The sequence below is a fragment of the Amphiura filiformis genome, chromosome 1 (assembly GCF_039555335.1).
Source record: "Amphiura filiformis chromosome 1, Afil_fr2py, whole genome shotgun sequence".
Classification (NCBI taxonomy): domain Eukaryota; kingdom Metazoa; phylum Echinodermata; class Ophiuroidea; order Amphilepidida; family Amphiuridae; genus Amphiura; species Amphiura filiformis.
In genome coordinates, this window is record NC_092628.1 from 46,470,316 (window position 1) to 46,492,235 (window position 21,920).

General features: G+C 37.0%; 1 protein-coding gene across 1 annotated transcript; it reads right to left on the reverse strand.

Moving 5' to 3' along the window:
- Positions 1 to 20,951, reverse strand: LOC140161109 (elongation factor 1-delta-like). The gene is given in 13 exon segments (XM_072184507.1): positions 1 to 1,160; positions 2,356 to 2,471; positions 3,483 to 3,545; positions 4,977 to 4,992; positions 5,834 to 5,880; positions 6,174 to 6,246; positions 6,963 to 7,046; positions 7,200 to 7,270; positions 7,273 to 7,292; positions 8,967 to 9,064; positions 12,498 to 12,599; positions 16,574 to 16,727; positions 20,882 to 20,951. Coding segments are annotated over 12 exon segments (852 nt in total). The 5' UTR covers positions 16,697 to 16,727; positions 20,882 to 20,951; the 3' UTR covers positions 1 to 1,121.
- Positions 20,952 to 21,920: the final 969 nt, after the last annotated feature.

Genomic DNA, 21,920 nt, shown 5'->3' on the forward strand with positions numbered 1-21,920 from the left:
TTATTTATTAATTTCATCTGGGTTTTTGTTCTGAAAAGGTTTATTCATACCATGTTGTGAACAAAATCTGGTCCATACAAGAGAATGTGGAAAAAAGATATATCCAATATTACAACAAATGGGATATACCATTTGAAATCTACACGTCCCCTGTGGAAGATTAAGGGGGAAACCCTTTGAAATTCACACTGTGATGGAGATAAGTACTATCTTCCATAGGGGGTGTTGGGATTTTAACTGGAATAGCCCATTGATCCGAGATCCATATCTATAAACGGTTCAATATGGCCAATATGAATCAGATGATGCAAATTCCATAGTATTCAGAGTTGATGTCTTCTTTCTGTTTTTGTCATGTTATAATTAACTACTGGGTAATTCCAGGCAGTCACACCTGTTTCACTAAAACAAATCTAGATCAATATAAATAAATTTCTTGTGGTATCCTTCATGTAAGCAAACACAGAATCTGGCTTCTGTTACAACATTAGGCTATACCATATGCAATCCACATACCCCCTATGGAAGACATCACCTTAATCTCCCACAGAGGGAGCTTAGATTTCAAATGGAGTCACCCACTGAGGTAACCCCATTTGAAATTCACATTCCCTGTGTGGGAGAGCAAGGTCATGCCTTCCATAGGGGGTGTATGGATTTCAACTGGAATAGCTCATTAAGCAATTATGCATCTTCATTTGGTAAGCTGTAATCTATAACCATATCTCAAAATGATAAGTACCAGAAAATGTCATAAATTTTAGACATTACAGTGCAGTAACATTGTTATATTAATTATTATGGAAGTAAAATTTTGGCAATCTTAAATAAGTTCATGGCAAACACCAGAATGAAGTGTATTTATTGAAACAATGTTTCTTTGGTGATCTGTCAAAATAACATGGAAACTAGCACCGATGATATTAATCATTTTGAGGATTTCACACTAATTCTGTGCACACTTATACAAAGGATACTAAATTTTGGCTGTTTTTGAGTCTCATAAATTGTTTGAATTAACTAGTTGGTGTCCGGTCACTGTCAGGTCAGGCTGTCCTTCTCCATGTAGTATATTTCCATAGTACCATGTTGATGACTGGAAGTACTGATACTTGTCCTTATTAGATCTTGTTGAAGGCAACAATATCTACACTTTGTACCTGCAAGAAAAAATATGATACAAAATATTACAAATATGATACAACATATTTAAAATATGCTAGAGTCTAGGGTAAGCATGGTAAGCACCCTATTCACCCCTGTATATCGTAAAATATATCAAAATTAAAAATGAAGCAGTCAGTACCTGTACCCTTTAGCTCCAATTTAAGATCTCATTGAAATTGGTTGAGAATTTAATAAATGGTGATCTAAAACGTAAGGAACAAACAAAACAGGTGTTCCAATCAATGAAAGCATGACACCAGATTTAATGTGCTAAGCAATGGAAGCATGGCACTAGTTCTCTTGTTCGAAACGCTATGTGTACAAATCAAGAGGCATGCATTAGAACATTATAATTTGCATATTCCTTGGGTTTGTTCATTATTGCGTCTTTATATCTGGAACAATTTCATCGAATGAGGTCTTAAATTCAAGCTAAAAGATGCAGCTATTGGCTGCTGGTTCCAATTATGACATAGCCTTGATTAGGATATACAGGGGTGAACATAACTGGTACCTTAATTCTTTTGCACACATATATTTGAAATACTGAATTAACAGACAAAATTACATATTACAAAGTAAAGCATCTACAGGAGAGACTGGTAAGTGGCATTAGCTAACCTTGACATTATTATTTTAATACTGAGTAAACTGACCACAACCAAGCTAGCTGCTTCACCTTTCCTCAACACAGTGCTTTAAATCTGGAAGAAGACAAACCCTTACTGATGACTGGCTTGTACTTGCTGGTACTCAGAGTGTATTTGTTTTTTGGTCACATTGTTGGCACTGTTCAGGATGAGCCAAGCAGCTAGCTCAGTTGTGGTCAATTGGCTGATTTAATTTTCCATTCCAAACTTTTGATGGGAATCAAATAAGAATAAACACAAGATAAAGACTGCCACATCAGTATGTTGCTTATGGAAAGGCAAATACCCTCTGCAAATTTTCAAGGACATGTACATGCTTGTTTGAGCTCTACATGCATTGCTATCTGCTGTTAGGGTACAAAGTGTTCCTAAGAATTTCACTTCTAATATGCTTTATAACACATCACTGATAGTCCATTTTTTGCCTTTGTCACATTGTGCAATACGTACACTATTTCGGTTCCCATACTAACAAATCCAATATGGCACCCACCATCTCCCAGTTACATTCCTTGGCAGATCATCTCCAGATACTCACCAAATCTTCAAATGCAGTGATGCTTTCCTCCAGGAAATCTGTGCCTACTTTATCATCTTCTACTACACACATAATTTGTAGTTTCTTGATGCCATAACCAACAGGGACTAATTTAGCTGCAATGAATAGAAAAACAAAGTGCAATTATTTGATGTGCAAATAATTTACAAAAGAATTACAATTTTCCAACACTTTTCTCATGTTTTGCACCTTTACTGACCACATTTCTGATCAAAATTGACACGCAAAAGAGAACAATTTATCATAGCGACTGGTGATGAAATATCACAGCGAAAATGTACTTTAACATTTTATTTAAACAATCGACATTTGATGAGGTGTAAAGTGTGTTCAGCTTATAATTGGCAAAAATTATTCAGTTTTTGTTACCGCCAGTGGCGTAGATTTCTTTTTGACATTGGGGGGGATGGAGTTGGAAAAAAATTATAGTCCTGCAATCGAGCACCTTTTTGTGACAGAATATTGTTATGGTACAAATGTGCGAGAAGCGGGCGAAAAATGTTGGCATTTTGAAGCTAAACTGATGAAATATGGTGCAAAATAGGTGCGAAAAATGGTGGGAAAATTTGCACTTTTGGGGCTAAAATGGGCAAATATGAGGTTAATTTGTATGGACCATCCCCCCTGGCAAAATATTGGGGGGGATAAATCCCCCCATCCCCGGGATCTACGCGCCCGTCAATAAAGTTCCAATTCACGCTCACGAAAAGTCACATAGCACATAGCGTGCGCCACACATGCAAGTGCTGCGTGCCCCCATCTATGCGCAAGCCATTCTATATCAATATAAGGGTGTTATGAGTTTATTTTTTGCCAATTATAAGCCCGAACAAACTTAGGTTTTTTTGGGTTTTTTATTCCCAACTTTTTCATGGTATTTGGAGAAAAAAAATCTGATTTTCACCAAATTTTTCCGGAAAAACTACATTTTTTTTTTTTTCTTGAAATAAAAAAAAATTCCGCATTTCTTTTTTCCCCAAATACAAATGCGCGCGTGAGCTTTGAGACAAACCTTTTTTTTTTTTTTGCCTAATACATAGAAAGCAAACCTATTGACAAGATTGTGGCTACAAATATGTGCTGTCAATTTAAACATTTGTACTTACATGCTCCCCATACTAAACCATCAGAGACTATGGTTCTAACATTCTTTTCAATATCTGCCATATCTGTAAAAGAAAATCAACACACAGTTTTAAGAATCTAACCCCTCTATAACACAATTATACAATTATTATAAAATACGATTATGTAAATCTGTTGCAAGGATAGGATGTGAAAAGTGGTCTCTAAATTTGTAAAATTTGCAGGACATGATTTTAATATCATTTAATACCAGAAATACCAGAAACAGTTTGGTTTGATGTGCAGACAGCAAAATAATTGAGGTACCGGTTATATCGTCCCTGGGCGGGAAAAACCTCATATGTACATTTGGCCCTTGAATATGGATGAAGCAAACCCTTCAATATAAAGTCTACACCTACAAGGCTTTATCCATGTTCAAGGGCCAAAAGTAAATATGAGGTGTTTCCTGCATGTACTTTTGGCCCTTGGACATGACGAAAGCAACCGCTTCAATATAAAGTCTACACCTACCAGGCTTTATCCATGTTCAAGGGCCAAAAGTACATATAGGTTTTTCCCGCCCAGTGATGAAGATTGAAAGGTTCTGCCTGGAAAACTAAAAATTTGTTTTTTTTGTGTTTTTCCTCAAAAACATTTTCTATAGTCGAAGTCCCTGCAAGCGCAGCTTAGTTTTATACCAAAACCATGAAAAGTCAGCCTATCTTGTGCAAAATTTAGCCTCTCAGTTCCCAGGGTGGGCTGGGAAGGGAGTTCTGGGCACATCCTGCATGATATATATTGCATCTTGTACAGATTTGTATTGTCATTACTCCAAAATATACCACTGATCAATTAAATTAAATTTCATCCTAAAAGATACAATTTACTAGTTGACACAGTCATGAGTGAGGTACGTGTGCATCAAATTCCACCAATATACGTCACACATACACCCCCCCCACACACACACAATATCCTCCCCAAGTATCAATAAATCAGTGTTATTGTGTCACAAGTATTAAAAAGACTATACAAACTAAGCCTATTCTTAGGTACTTCATAACAATGGACTATTCCAGTTGAAATCCATATGCCCCTGTGGAAGATATAACCTCAATCTCCCACACACCCCTACTTGTAACTTGGGACTATCCAACGACGACTATGCTATGTTGCATGTGTGGATATGTCCCCACTTTGATGGAAAGAATCATGTGTGTGTATCCCCAGTTAAATAGTATGGAATCAGATGTGTATAGCGGCTGATTCTGTATTGTGCAATTGGGGATCTCACCCCCATATGTCTAATAATATCTTTAGTGCCATCTAGGGGGTTAGCGCCATCTAGGGGGTTATGTATCCCTGTTTCACACGTGTTACAAATGCAGGGAGAGTGTAGATTTCAAATGGGATCACCTATTCCAAGTAACCCCATTTGAAATTCACACTCCCTGTGTGGAAGATTAAGGCCACATCTTCCATGGGGGTGTAAAGTTTTCAACTGGAATAGCCCAATGTTCAGCATTACTCACCTGTTTCATCATCCCACTGTTTGGTATGCATATTGAGACAAACATGGATGAGGAAAAAAGAAAATCAGGTTAGCCAATTATTTACTTACACATTCAATATGTTTACAAGTTAAAAATACGGGTTGGATTGAAGCTCTCAGAATGACTTATTATAATATCAACCTGGGGCACTTTATGATCCACATTCTTGCTTCTCTCTGAACATGAGGTTTTTGGTTTTTTACGTCAATGATCTATGACTATAGCTCATGAGGAAAAAAGAAAATCAGGTTAGCCAATTATTTACTTACACATTCAATATGTTAACAAGTTAAAAATACGGGTTTGATTGAAGCTCTCAGAATGACTTATTATAATATCAACCTGGGGCACTTTATGATCCAAATTCTTGCTTCTCTCTGAACATGAGGTTTTTGGTTTTTTACGTCAATGATCTATGACTATAGCTCATAGGTATGGACATTTTGGGTTTATCCTTTGTGTAAGACTGCATGGAATTAGCCAAGCACAAATCTTCTATTGAAGGATTCTACAGCTTTATTGAGTTTATTCCATAAGCTGCTTAATTCCACAATGGCGCCTTTGCACTAGTCTAACTCATGAATATCTCACCCCAAGGATACGCCACATTTTGCCAATTTTAAAGGATCAACAACCTCACCCCCCCCCTCCTTTTTTTCCCCATCAAAACTGCAATTTTGTTCTCAATGACCCTGTGAAATTTTAGGGCTGAAAGATGTTTTGTTTGGATTTTGTAAACCAAAATGTGTTTAGAGTGTTTTATGCAATTTTCTATTCTTTGAACTGAAATCCAAAGATTATGAATACTAGTAATCCAATGATTATGTCTGACTTACCGGTTTGACATCTAGCAAAATACTTGACTTGGCAATTACAGCTGGTTCTGTAATAAAACAAACATAACATGTAAATTGAGTTCACAATACAAACGTGTGGGCTTGAATATAGGTCATAGTTATAATAATCTACATGATACATCCACTTGGGAGTTCTATTTGAATGGTATATGGACTGAGATCTGTTTTAAACATTTTTTTTTTTTTTCAATTTAATCTTTTTTTGGTCAAATTTTGGAATTAAATTAAGATGGCCTAAGACTTCCCTCCCTCTTTTTTTAATATTTTTGAGTTGTAGAAAATTATCCCCAGAAGAAGCATCATTTAGAGTAATTCCTGTTCACTTTTCCACTTACTTTTCTTTTTTTCTTTGCATCTACCTCTTTTTTCTTTTCTTCTTTCAGCTTTTCAACCTCATAAATGATAAAATTGCATTATTTCTGGGTGACAATTTGTTCCAAGCAGTGTCCGAATTCAGAAAATAAAATGGGTTGTCCCACGGACAACCAGGTTGTAATTTCTGGTTGTCCAAAGTTTTTGGTTGTCCGTAAGCTGCCACAATCTGAAACAACTACATGTGACCAATAAAGTGGAGTGAGTGTAGTCAATTTATGAACATTACTCTTGAATATGTTAACAATTCATCAGTTGTGTCAGGTTTGAGCAAACTATCATGCTGAAAAAGTGACTTTTGGCTGTAGTAGATCTTTGGTTGTCCGCCGGACAACTAGAGCATTATTTTTGTTTGTCCGGTGCATGTTTTGGTTGTCCCAGGCGAACGGACAACCAAAATTTCGAACACTGGTTCCAAGCATGTATCTGATCCTTGTATGATCCTTGCAGTGCAATACTCATACATATGAGGCCTGCATTGATAAGGAAGAAGAAGACTCAACTTGGGGCATGATTCAAATGGATAACGTTTTTAAAACTTCACTTAATATTACTTTTTTATTTCCACATTGTAAACAGTATTCAATTCAGCACAAACAATAAAAGTATATAATAGCAAAAGCAAAAAAACCCATTTAGAGCATAACTTCAGTTTTGTATGTTGACACATAAATGTGTATTTGCACCATAGCTTATGTCAACAAGCCACAGAAATGAACATGTTAAGAATGTGTACCTCGTCATCGTCATCATCACCAAACAAGTCAATATCATCATCATCATCATCGTCTTCATCCTCCTCTGGTTTAGCTGGAGCCGCCTGTGAAAAAGTAACATACAGTAATATACAGTAAAATACAGTAACATACAGTAAAATATGATAGGTATTTAAAATAAACAAGACATTCATGCTTATTACAATCATATTTTACAGCTTAGTTTGATTTGGAAAAGAAGAAAAAATAAGCTTCACCTTTGGTGCACTTGGAGCTGAGGAACCACCAGCAGCCTTTTCAAGAGCATTCACCGAGCTGTCAGTTCTGCCACTGATGCTTGAAGACTTGCAGTTACTGTAATTTATACATCAAAACACAGTACAATCATATACAAAGTTAAAGCAATAATTAGAATTTTTACTTCCAATGTTTGAAGCAGATATTTGGTTACAGGTCGATAGTCCAAAGGATCATTGGTCCAAAAACCCAATAACTTGGTTATAAACAGGGCTCGAAAAAAATGTTAATTTCCCGGGAAGCAAGCTAAATTTCCCACAATTTATAGCATGTTTTTATATACAAAAAAGACAATATCAGAATTTCCCTCCAAACACCGACATTTCCTGGGAATGAGCATCCCAAATTCCCCACTTTTTCAAGCCATGGTTATAAACTTTAATTTTTACCCCAAACTTCACCCTTACCCTCACCTATAACCTACATGTAAGCCCTAATCCTAACACTAAAGTTTAAACATACCCCAACTCTAAATCCTACCTTTGATCCTAACCCTAACCTAAAATGCCATTAACTCTAACTTCCAACCCTTTTCAGACTAATGACCCTTTGGACTAATGGGTTGTTCCCATTCCTAATGTTTTACTAGAAAAACTTAAAACAATTCAATGATGAGCGAGCAATTCTTCTTCTTTCAATGACTTGATACATCACTTTTGATGGGGTTCCACAGATCTAGAATCTTTGGAAATGATCAATTCAGCAAATTGGATGAAAAAAATGCAAATGACTTGTTCTGGTTGATTGCAATTTTTCATCACACAGAAAAGGTTTTTGTCTCCTCTAGTCTCAAATTAAGTAAACCGTAGGGGTGCTGACACATAAACACCCCACCCCCACATACACAAAGACAGAGAGGATACGAGGTATGAATGAGAGTATAACAGGTGCATCAATGCATTGATGTTACTGCCTTGAGGAAGCTAAGCAATATTAGTACAGTGAGTAGACAGAAGTGTACACAGAATAGGAAGAAAGATAGAATTCCTTAAAACCAAGTAAGTGTGTAAACTTGTACATGTACTACTGCTGCTGTGTTATTATAGCAATGCTGGCAATTGACCCTTTTCGGTAAATCTTATAAGCCTTTGTGAGTACACCTGAGATGTCGTCATTTGATATCTGCACTGATGTGCACATTGTTAATATCGAACATCGTTACTGCGCATTGATTGTAGTCGGCATGACGTCAAATGACGACATCTCTGGTGTACGCGCAAAGGCTTATGGGATTTACCGAAAAGGTCATTTGTATGGACCTGGTACATCACTTCTGATTGGATTCTGAGACCTAAAATGTTTAGAAATGATAAAATGAGCAAATTGGGAAAAAATGTGAATGACATCTTCTGGTTGATTGCAATTTTGCATCAAAAGCCAAAAGTGATATTAGTACAGTGTGAGTAGACAGAAGTGTACACTGAATAGGAAGAAAGATAGAATCCCTTAACCAAGTGAGTGTGTTACTACTACTGCTACCGTGTTACTATAGCAATGCTCGCCATTGCAATGGACCTGGTAAGTGGCGTCCACACAATAATTCAACATTATGTATTTAATGCGCAAAGACTGTTGGACAGAATTTTATACAGCACATAGAGGGTGCTGACAATTTTCTGTAAACAAATGAGCTCCCACAAAACTGATACATGTCACATCACCAGACAAATTTGATTAAGAAGCTTACCCTTTTTGAGTTCAAAAGCTTACCCTTTTAAGTTCAAAAGCTTACCCTTTTGAGTTCCTTGTTTTCTTGTTCAACCGCGGAGAGTCTTGCTTGTAGTTCTGGGTTGTCCACACCCACTCCAATCTTGAGCCCAACTCCCTAAAATACGACATACTATGGTAAGAGTACGACACCACAACTTCCAACATTACATATACAAGGACAGCTATGTAATGACCGGACAGGTGTAATACAGTAAGCCAAAAAATTAAGGTACCAGTTGTGTTCAACCCTGTATATCCTAAATAAAGACAAATATGTCAAAATTTAAACAAGCAGTCAATACCTGTACTCTTTAGCTCTGATTTAAGACCTCATTTGTTGAAATTGGTTGAGAATTAAAGAAACGGTGATCTAAAACCCAAGGTAGAAACAAAATCAAAAGTTGCACTTTTGTGTTCCTATCAACATGATCAATGGCAGCGTTAAATTTCTTGTTCGAGAACAATTTGTGTACAAATCAATAGGGCATGCAATTGAGCAAACTGCAACTTTTAAATTTCGATCGTTGTGTCTTTATTTCTTGAACGATTTCAACGAATGAGGTCTTAAATTTGAGCTAACAGATGCGGCTATGATTGACTGCTGGTTCCAATTATGACATATCTATCTTTGTTTAAGATATACAGGGGGTGAACATAATAACTGGTACCTAAATGTTTTGGCTTACTGTATTACAGTTCTTTTGTTTACTGTAGAATAATGCCACAGACCAATTCCTTCTTGCACAGTATTTACTGAGACTTCTCACATACAAAGTATCTTGTGTGTGGAGGGTAGACTTTGAAAATTTGGAATTAACTCGATATTCCTCTTCAATATGTTACGTATTTGGAAACCTAAATTTTCCTTAAAAAGTAAACACCAAATTTCCTGGACACGGTTCCCAAATTCTCACTTTCCAGGCCCTTCAACAGGGATATACAAGCGGTCATTAACATTTAAAATTGTATGGCCACAGTTCTTGGCACAATTCTGGTATACCCTGCACACCCTATGTTTTAGGGTTTGGGTTGGGATTCATGGTTACGATTAGGGTAAGGTTATAGGGTTAGTGTGGTGTGCAGGGTATTCTTGAATTGTTCGAATTTTATACAGAACAGCGACAAATTATTATGCAAGAATTTACAAAGGTGCACACTGCATTTACATCACACAAGACTTAATTGATATGGGCAAGGCATTCATAAATTCAATATACATGTACGTACTTCAAATTACAGGTGTACTCACAGAGGTACACTTACAAAGGTGCACAATCCATGCAAATATTGCAGAACGTTCAACTACAACAACTAGCTACAACATTCATGTTGACATTATTACATAATATTTATAAGTAGGATCTTGAGAACACTGCTGCAAAACTTTGGTTAAAACTGTCATGAAATGTTGCAATTGTATTTCAAAACAGACTAAATGTACTGTACAATGTAAACGCATCCCAAATAGAAAGTATCCAGTTTGATTTTTGTCCATAAATCAAAGAAGAGGGTCTTAAATCTAAACCTATCAAAAGTATGTTACAGATGAATTTATTCCGCACAGTTTGATACCTCATTTGTCCAAATCGATGCAGAATTAATGACACAGTGATCTTTTAAATGCAGACACTTCACTTTTTAAAGTTGCAGTAATTCCTATTGATGTTGTTTTCCTGCTTCTCAAGATTAATAAAGATACACAATAACAGAGACGATGGAAGCTGTTTGACTCTACTGCATGTGTTTTATTCAATACAGATACTCTTTTATTCAATGTTTTCCCGTTCACTCTTCACAGTCCATATCTGGTATGTCCTCCTGCTGCATGCTGCATCAATGATTGCCAGACATCTGCGCCCATGCTCTCAGCAAGACTTCTGATGCGCCTCGCTTGATCTATCGCTGCCCATATTGAGTAGCAGTACCAAATCAATAGGAATTTACTGCAACTTTTGAAATTGAGGTGATTGCATTCAAAAGGTCATTGTGTCATCAATTCTGCATCGATTTGGACAAATGAGGTATCAAACTCTGCGGAATAAATTTATCTGTAACATACTTTTGGTAGGTCTTGATTTAAGACCACATCCTTGACTTATGAACCAAAATCAAACTGGATACTTTCTTTTTGGGATGCGTTTACATGTAGCTACTGAAGCTGTTATCAGGTAATTTTTAAAATAAACACATCAACTGCTCAGTGCCAGAAGTGGGTACGTGCAATAGCTGCCATGTGTAGCTATCATGTGTAGATGAGTACAATATACTGTGTGTAAATTGCCAAATGTTCACAGGGCAGCTATTGCACTTACCCAGCTCTGGCACTGTGCAGACGACATTAGAGATTAGCAACTATTTAACATTTCATGATATCTCAACAAAATAATTCCTACTCTACAGGTCCCGTTACATTGAATACGCATCCGTGAGACTGAACATCTGCTAAACTCCAGATCTATGGCAAATCGGGAATTGATTTCTGGTCAATTTATTTCACTGTCTGACATTTTATAGAGATTCATCTTAATGTACATTGTTTTAAGCTACTTTTAACAATGTTACAAAGAGTAAAATAAAACCAACTGGATTAAAATCAAAATTCAAAACACTGGTTAATTGAAAATAAAAACCAGAATGAAATGTGCATGAATGCGCACACACAAACAGAACAACTACAAAACATGAAACATTGATTGAGTTACCTGCAGGTAGGTTGTGAGACAATCATGCAAGGATTACTAGTGAGGCTGCAAGCATGTAACCATACACATTATTATACAAAGGCTAATATTAATTCAAAAACGAGCTGACATTGGGTACAATCTACTTTTTCAAATAATGGGAGGTCAAAACAGTGGCACATCAGGGATTCAAACATGATCTCAAATGATTGACCCATCTGCAGACAAATGCCTCATTGCAAGCATCCTGTCTAAGATCATTTTTAAGGTGATTTTCAATAAGCCTTCTATTCTAGCTTTTCATTTCCAAACCGACTCGTACTAATATATTTTGAGATTATAATTGTTAAAACAGCAAAAAGTGTGTATTGTTGGCTGACAATTAAAAAAACATCAAATACAAAACCATTCTTTTTCAGTTTTGAAGCAGGTAAATTTTAACCTTGGATGAATCAGTTATTACAATAATGTTTGGGGAACAAAAACACCTAGGGAACACCACTAGCTCATCACATTCCTGTATAGAGGTTATCCATGTTCTATAAGCTGCATATCCTATCAGCGACTGTTAAACCTTGTTTAGGACTTTCAAAAGAAGTACCTGCATGTGCAACCATGACTGTTTCAAAATAGCCCGCCAAAGTCATGCAGGTAACTCAGAGGTCGTACATTGAATTGGTTTGAATGAGGAATACTACGGGAACCAGCACCTTTTGTCACGCATGAGTAAAGTGGATAACCTCTATACATTTAGTTGTATAATTATAATATGTGTTCTGATTACAATAGGATTAGGGGTGGACTGGGCTGCATACATTACAAAGCAAGCATTCTATTCATCACGATTTGTGAGAATTAAGTACTCACATCAGTCAGTGAATTTTTTATGTTCTCCCGTGCACGTACAATCTCATTAATGATATCACTACCCGCATTTTCTTCTCCACCACTACTTTGGTTGGTGGCGCTCTGCAGGGAAGCAAGGTGCGAAAGAGAAAGACTGAGAAGAACGTGTAGGTATACATGGAACTAAAGACAGAGACAATCTAAATCATACTAAACATTTCTACAAGGGTTCACTTCAATCAGTGTGGTCTTTGCGGGGGGTTGGTGTTGAACCTTCCAAATGAGCTGGTTTACAAACTCAACTCCCCGAAAAAAAGTCAACCCCACCCCTCAACCCCAAATAATGTAAACTTGCAAATTGGCCTGATAACACAAAATTTCTGTATAATGTTGGCCAAACTAGTGTAAAATTGAAAATTGGCCTGGTAAAAAACAAAATTTCACCTTAATTTTGGGCTAAAAATAGTGAATCATTAAGGATTTGTGTGTCTTTGTCCACTCAGACAACTGATCCTGATAAATGCTACTGAAGTTGAACCGGTAAAATACTTGACCCCCCCCCCAAAGTTTTTTACAAAGACTGCACTGATTTACTTTCATGAACCTCTTAGTTGATACCTATAAATTGCATTTGTTAATTTCTGCTCTTATCTTGCTCTGTGAGTGTGTGTATAAAAGTGCTTTTGTAAACATCGGCAATTGAGGATTGAGGACATACACCAAAAAATCTGTGTACCGTATTCATTCCATAAACCGCCCAGGGCGCTTAACAAAGTCATTTTGGGTGGGCACTTATTTTTTATATTGTTTACATAATGTAAAAAATGGCCCAGAATATGGACTTTGTGTGTAGAGGCCCTGTGTTTGATACACGAGTAGTTGCATGCATGGATTCTGTGTACAAATGATAGAGGATCAATGATCCTCTATCATTTGTACACAGAATCCTGATCATGTGTAGTAAAGTCGCTGGGTCGGTGCTTATAGGGGCATGGGCGGTTAGTGGAACGAATACTGTATTATAAATTGGTAAGATGCCGAGGAACTGCAGACATAGAGTGTGATTCCTGAACAGTTAAATTTTACAGAGTTTCTAGATCCAAAGCAGAATAAGAAGACATTAGCCCTGGACCATTGTCAGTTTCCAGTGTAGGGTTACGGACTTGGATCGTGAGGCGAAACTCGGGGGGGGGGGACTGCTGATTGCAACATACAATAAACACAGAATTACTGCAACCCAGCATGATTAGCACACTCCTGTACATTGGGTGTCTGCAGTTGGAAAGTAAAAACTCAAAAGGATGAGTCACATCAATGTCCATGCATGGTTGCAGGTGTTTATACCATGTTGTGTGTGTGGGGTGTATTTGTGTTTGTTTCATCTACAATCTTTTTTGAACACCAATAAAAAGTATTATAATCCAACATTACAATTTACATATAATATAGGCCTAGGCCTACATAGGTGGACAAAACAAGTTACAGGTATAACAGATAAATGTATGGTATGTTTAATAACAGTATATTATGTATTAGTTAGACAAATTCCATAACTTGAATTGAAAACATAATGAAAACAGTAACTGCCGACTGGAGCCAACTTTTGATTCAAACACAAAATATCATATTACACCAACATGTAGGAATATTATTTTTGTGCTTGGATCAAATTGTTGTCTGTTTCGCCTAACGACATAGCATCTATTTTAAAAATAGCATTGATGTAATGTTATTATGAGAAATGGAGAACAAAATGTTTAAACTTAAAATAATAAATAGTTTACAAACACAGATAGTTTACCAACAATGATGAACTTTCATGAAAATACTACCAGTAATGAGTAATCGAGTTGTTATACTGTGTACTATCAATGAGAGCTACCGAGTTACAAAAGAATGTGTAAAGATAAAGAATGTTCATTCGTCTATCTATATCATTCGTCATGATAGCTATCTGCAACACATACATGCAGGGACTGCTTTTTGAGTAGAGCTAGAGCTATCACTCTCCTACTGCTCTCCTTAAAACTGATTTAGGAGAGTGATTTTTAGCTCTTGTTAGTGAACCATTCTCTCCTTACATTCTATTGAAAATGCTCCAAACAGCTCTCCTTAATTGCTCCAGAAGAGCTATTTTATGCTCTCCTGCAAATTTAAAATGGCAGTGCCTGTATGTAACTTCTATCTAAAGACCAACATTTTCCACTTTCCAATTCATGCTTATGGGAAAACTAATTCCACCTCCAGCATGTTTTCTGGGTTTTTTTGTTCTTGTTGAATAGAACTTACAGAACACCAGCTCTATCAAAACAAAACAGTTGATTTAATTTGGTCTTGAACACAAAATGCTAAAATGCCTTTACTGAAGAGAAGATTAATTTTCAATCAGAAAATCTGATGTTGGAATCATTGGTTTCTTTATTTTACATGTATAATTTATATAAACATCTCAAAAAAAGTAATTAACTCCCTTAAATAATGACCATTATTCAAAAACGGGCGATTGTATTACAAATCTGTAAGATGCGTTGGAAGCAGAATTTATTTCTGCACATTTTGACACCTCATTTGCAGCAATTGACTAAATATTGACATCACAGCGTACATTTAAATCAATGTAACCCAAGATTTGAAAGTTGCAGTAAATTGTGTTGATTTTGTATTCAGTGTAATGGAAGGAAATCTGTGTAATGATATCGGAGTGTTTTTGTATTGTAAAAATGTGTATGTAAGTGCAACTTTCAAATCTGGACCTCACTACATTAAATTGACCGGTGTTTTATTGTTTTCTGGGCTATCGTATCAAATGAGGTGTCATAATGCGCAGAAATAAATTCTCCTTCCAACGCATTTTACAGATTTGTAATAATGAATAATGGCCTTGAATAATGGCCATTATTTAAGGGGGGGGGGGTTAGTTACTTTTTTTGAGATGTTTATGAGCAATTACAGTAATAATGAACTTAAATCCCATTACCATGTTTTATGGGGAAAAGGTAAATGGTCACAGGACACACACATGAAGCTATAGCAAAGGAGGCAACTAAGGATATGTTAGTGTTGCTGATTTGGTAATGGTTAAAACATCATGTAATGCTTAGTTCTATTACAGATAATACATGTATAATTAAAAAATAATTAAAGCAACTTAAATTTATAGTTTAATGTTTTTGTGATCTTTTTATTTGCTTTATGTTGTGTGTGTATTGTATTGTAAAAATTCTGTGTCACAATATTTAATGGTACAACTATATTAACTGTTCCTTATATCCTGATAATATCAGTATCGTGAACAAGAACAAAATAAGGATTATTTCAATTAAACAAGTGAAAACAATATAACAGAAAACCCACCCAATAAATAATGTTCAGCAATATGCCACTTGAGATTATTACAAATTTGCTGTATAAATCAGATAACTTTGGAATATGATATGATTCTTGAAGCTGTAAGTTGGAGAGATCACAGATTATTCGCTCCTTGCATGGTCATTAAGTTTTGGGTAGAGCCTCGAACTGGCAACATACATGAATGGGAATTGAATCAGTTATACGACAGTTATGTAACTTACAGTAAAGTTACATAATTCTTCATTTCATGTCTGTTGCCAGTTTGAGGCACTACCCAACATGGTGGAACCATGCAAGGGGTGAATGGAGCTCAGTCCATCAAGAGCCATGTATCACAATCTCTCAGAATTATATCTGTGCCTGACATAGTTATTCCTAATGGGCACCTTGCATTTTATTTTTTTTAAAGAAAGGAAAAAAAAGAAGAAAACTTGAACAGAACTAACAGATTAAAAAACATTAATGTTTACCAATCTATTTAATTTGCAATTGTTTCAAAAATCAAATCACAATTCCTTCTCGCTAGGGGCGTAGCAAGCAGCTGGACTACATGTAAGGCATCCGGGGGCCAGAGAGGCAGAGCAAAGGTTTTAAAGGAGATATTAAAAGTGTCCACACCCTCTCTCCAGTTCTTGCTACCCCCCTGTCACCTATATATCTAATGTTTACATACTTAGTAAATTGAATAACAATGGTCATCACAAAGGGAGGAGGGCAAACATGAAATCAAGATTAAAAATACATACCTGGACAACTAGTCCAACTCTTTGACTAGCTAAAGCTTGATGGTATGCCATCTCCGCATCTTGTACTCGAAACCTATCAACCCAGATATTCTCCTGCATCAATGCTGCTGCTGTACAAGCCATTTTTAATGAGGACTGTTCTTCCACCTGATACCTGAAATGGATGATACTGCCATAACTTTCTCATTTCTTAAATTAGAACATATGCAATCAGTAAAATAACTTGCTATAGTATAAGGCCGTGCGTTTTGAACTCGCCACCCTTAGCGTTACATCACAAATATTATGAATTTTTACACCAATCAAGTTTCAAATTAGAATATCTCCACAACTATCAACCCTAAACTAGCAAAAGTATACATTTTTGGAAAGCTGAAGGCAAAAGCAATTTAAATATACACATTTCAACTCATTGTACAGGGTGACCTTGAAGTTATACAGGGTGGAATAAAAAATTCCAAATAAAAAATGGGTCACTTGATGCATTGCTTGTTACTAACTTGCAATTATAAACTGAAAGTAAACAACATTGATTTGGTTAGAGGTTAGGGGGACCCTACTGACTTTGGAAGAAAAAAAAAAATCACAGCTGTTTGGTAATCTCGAATACAGGGTGTCCCAAAATATGTTCAAATTTTTTACAATTCAACATATTTTGAACTGAAACATTTTACCCCTAACCCATACAGAAAAAGTAAGTCCATATTTAGATTCCTCATCAAATTTCCTCTCAGAAAATGTCAACTTTGACTTTGATAGGATAAGTAATTAAAAATTTACAGCAACTTTTTGATTTTTATTTTACTACAGTGTTTTATATGAAAACGGGTAGTTTTGTACATAAAAGTTTGCATTTTATAGACTAAACCAATCATAAAGAGCTCAAAATGATTAAAACCAATTAGCAGAATTAATAATCTTTCAAAAGAGCTCTTAACCATGTCTGTAGCCCATATGGATGCAAAGATATGATCAATTGATTCAATACGCACACACAGGTGCATCTGCTTTGGTTCAAGACCTAGGATGGGACACTCTGGAAGTTCGTCGCACTAAAGCCAGGCTAGCCCTGATTTACAAGGAGTCACGGGGACTGTTACCCAGTAACATAGAACAATTTATTCATAAAAACACTTACCACTCTCGCCAGTATGCATGGACAATATTCATATAAGACACCCAGTTTCAACAAGGATTGTTTAAAATATTCACTCTATCCAAGAACTTTACCTGAATGGAATCTTTTGCCTGAGGAAATGAAGTTGGCACCGGCGTGGACAGTTTTAAAACTGCTTTAGATACTTTGGACATAAATAATTTAGTCATCCGCGCACACTTCAGGATTTAATTTGCTGCTACCCACATGACCAGACCTGTACCGAGATAACCCTACAGGGTGATGAGTAAAGTACTTAAGCAGAAGCAGAAGCAGAAGCACAGAATCTTTATTTCCCATAGACTTTGCACATACCGCCACCGCCTCAACCGCCACCGCCTCAACAACCACCTCGGCCATTCTGCACTCAAACAACTGTAACTCCACTATCTTAGCTGATAAATAATTATCCTTTGGAGGTCTGTTAGGGCACTCATTTAGCTACAAAATGACACCAAACACACTACAATACCTTTTGTTTCAGCAGAGATATAACAATTTGAACGAGTCTCGATTTGGAAAAGCGTAACAAAACCACCATTTTTGGGTGGCGAGTTCAAAACGCGCGGCCATAAAGGAAAACGCGATCATGGTATTCGCACTATTCACGGCTGGGTCATTCCATCTCAACTCAACCAATGGGTTGGCTGGTCACCCTCTCTTTTAAATCGCTTAGATCAATGCCATATGGGTCAATTGAACACATTTCAAACCATAGCTCTCAACTCCTTGCTGTTTCTGAGATATGGCTGGTTGAATTTTGGCATTTTTGACACGATTTGCCCACTTCCCATTGAAATACACACAAATTTGTCAGAAGTTAAAACATCAACTTGAATTCAACAAGCCATAACTCAGAAATGACAAGGAGTTGAGTCCTACCATTTGAAATGTGTTCTCTTGGCCCATAGGACTATGATATAAGTGATTCTAAACAAAATCTGAGAGGACCAGCCAACCTTTTCTAAAAATTGGTTGAGTTGATATGGAATGATTTGGTTTTTGCATTTTTTAACATTTTCCTCCTGCTCCTAAGCCCTAGACCAGGGGTCCGCAAATAGCGACGCGCGCGCCACATGTGGCGCGCCGTGGCTTCCCGAGTGGCGCAGCGCCGTGTAGATTTTTACAAAAAATAAATAAATAAAACACTTTGATCAAACTTTGCAGGAATATCTCCAATATTCTATATTTCAACATTAAACAATGCAATTCCCATGTTAAAGACAGACTAAAATAGTACAAAATGTTGCACCAAATGGCATCATTTGCACCTCAAATTTCAAAAAATCTATAGCTTCAGTCCCCCTCTGACCCCAGACAAACAAGTACTGCCTCTGACTCCCCCAGCGACTTCAAGCAGCTATTGAGTGGCGCTTTGCAGTTTTCTTTTATTTCATGTGGCGCTTCAACAGATCTATTTCAGGAAGCCTGCCCTAGACCCAACTTTTCAAAATTTTGACACATCTCGCATTCTTTGTTGGGCCAACATCAGTGACATGGAGGAGAAAAGCCCTACGTTTACAATGAGAAACAAATATACTACAGGAAAAAACAAAATATAGCACAAAATGAAAGAGTGAATAAAAATGTTTTCAAGATATGCTTGAAGCAAGACACAGACTCCGCTTCACGGATCTTCATGGGCACGTTATTCCAAATGCGAGGAGCACCGACAGCAAAGGAAGAATCACCCGCCTTTTTGTGAGATCTCAAAGTGGACAAACGGGTGCAGTCGGCATGATCATTAAGGTCGTGCGCGTGCGTTCGCATTGTAGTTTGAAATGTACGCGATGTACATTGTACAGCTATATGGCTGCGAGTGTTGAAATGAAAGCTGCGTTCATTCAATTGGAATTCTGTGGGGCAGTCCCATACATGCAATGGCATGCATAGTTTACATAGTATACCCCTCCCCAGCCTGGCTAGGCCGATACGTTCAAACGAGGACCTCGACTTAACGAGGACCTAATCGAGGACTCACACACCCGTTTTTAATTGACACACCGTGGACCTCACACAAACACACCAGACAACTTAATAATACTATCCAACTGTCAGACTGTGACCCGTCCTATCCCTATGGGGGACCTAGTACAACAAGTCATACCTAGAATATTTTCTCAATTTGAATTTTATCCTTTCTTGGTACAGGTATGACTGCTTTTACTGTAAAATTTGCGTCAATTCCCAATGTCATGATATGTGCGCCACGTTTTTTAGGCTCCGCGATTGCCGATTACATATAGACGAGAGCAACTGGTAACCTGCAAACCTGTGCAGTACCGGGCTGTTATTTAATTGCGTGGTGCATGGGTGACATGTATTTTCAATGTAAAATGCCTATACGGTGATCCACCCAAAATAAAAAAATCACCGTATAGATCCCTGCCCTGTACTAAGCTATGGGGGACCTATCATCTTATTCGATATCGATATGCATGCTACATGACTACATGTATATCTTAAAGGGGCATTTCGTGATCCACAGCCTCATCCCCCCACTTTTCTCAAAAAAAGTTGAGATTTTTATATCACTGGAAACCTCTGGCTACATAATGTTTATGTACAAAATATTTCTTGCAGAGTAATTCGTTTAGCAAAGATATCGCGAAATTTGAATTTCGTTCTGGTGCACCAGAACGAAATTACAACGTATTGTCTATGGAGCCGTGTAATACACATAATCATGCATAACTCGCAAACGCAAAATCGGAATCACCTGAAATTTTGGGAATAGGTTTTTTCGTGGATATGTACTGAAAAATGTCATAAAAAGAGGATGCTAGGATCACGAAATACTCCTTTAATTCTTATATGCATATAATTTGCATCATTTACATCATCCTGGTCATCATAGTTTCAAACCGAGGATGTCCTCGTTTGGAGGTGTGTCCTCGTTTTATGGTGTGTATCCACACGTAGGTCCTCGTTTGGAGGCATTTTATACACAAACACACCCCCACCTTCAATCATCATGATCATGCAATTGGTCAAAATCATGAAATTGAAAATGCCAAGTCTGTCATATCTGGAAATTTCCCATCACAAAATATAGGTTTCCTCGATTCCCTACTTTAGCATAGTCAAATTAAGCATATCGACTTCATCTTTTGGGTTTTCATTCAATTTAAAAAGTGATTTTTTATTGATACCTTCAGCTGTTCAGAAACACACGTTCTACACACTTGCCGGCGTGAGAAAAAAAGAACATGTCAATTAATTAGTCATGGGCGCTTCGATCTTCGAACAGATGGCCTAAGGGAGTGTTCATAAATACTTTGGTGGGGGTTGGAAAATATTGGGGATCAAGAAAATTTTGGGTCCTTTTGACGTGCCAAAACTCCCCCCCGCCCCCTTTTGATGTGCCAAAAATTCTTTGCCCCAAATTTTTGGGGAACCCGAATTTAAAACCTTAAATTGTCTTATCATATATAAAATGCGAGCGCAGCGAGCAGGAAATTTTGCATATTTGAATGCAGGGTTCGGTTTTTGCTGAGAGGGGGGGCAAGCGATTTTTGGCACACATTCATGGGGCGCCTTTTTAATAAAACGCTCTAAAAAGGCTTAGGAAAACAGTACGGAAACGCTTAAATATGCAAATTTTCCTGCTCGCTCGCTCGCAACAGGTATATAGACCATTGGATTTGTAAATTGGGATCCCAAAAATTTGGCATGCGCAAGGGGGGGGGGGCAAAGAATTTTTGGCGGGCCGAGAGGGGGGGGGCAAGCGATTTTTGGCAGGCCGAGAGGGGGGGAAGCGAAGTTTGGCGAGCCGTTTGAAATTTTACCCCCGGGGGGCTCATAAGTTATTGCACAGCACCTCAGTCAAGTATAAAAAATTAACACAGAAAGCTCATAAACAGTAACACATAACATTTAAGGAATCATTTGACATATTTTTTGTCTCATCAAATCTTTAAAATGAAAACTTTTTGGATTTGATATGACACATATGCACTAAGTGCACTATTGAACAATGAAAATCCATACATATAATTTCTTAAAACATTACTTATAATTACCAAATCTTGCCGTATTAAATCTATTTGTTTTGAGATGAAAAAAGTGAAACATTTATCAGTTGTTTAGTTTTTGCCATTTTTGCCGGCAAAAACTGTTTTTGCCAAGTGGAAAAAACAGCAGTTAAAACCATGGTTTTTCCACCTGCGGCAAAAACCTGCGAACCCTGTT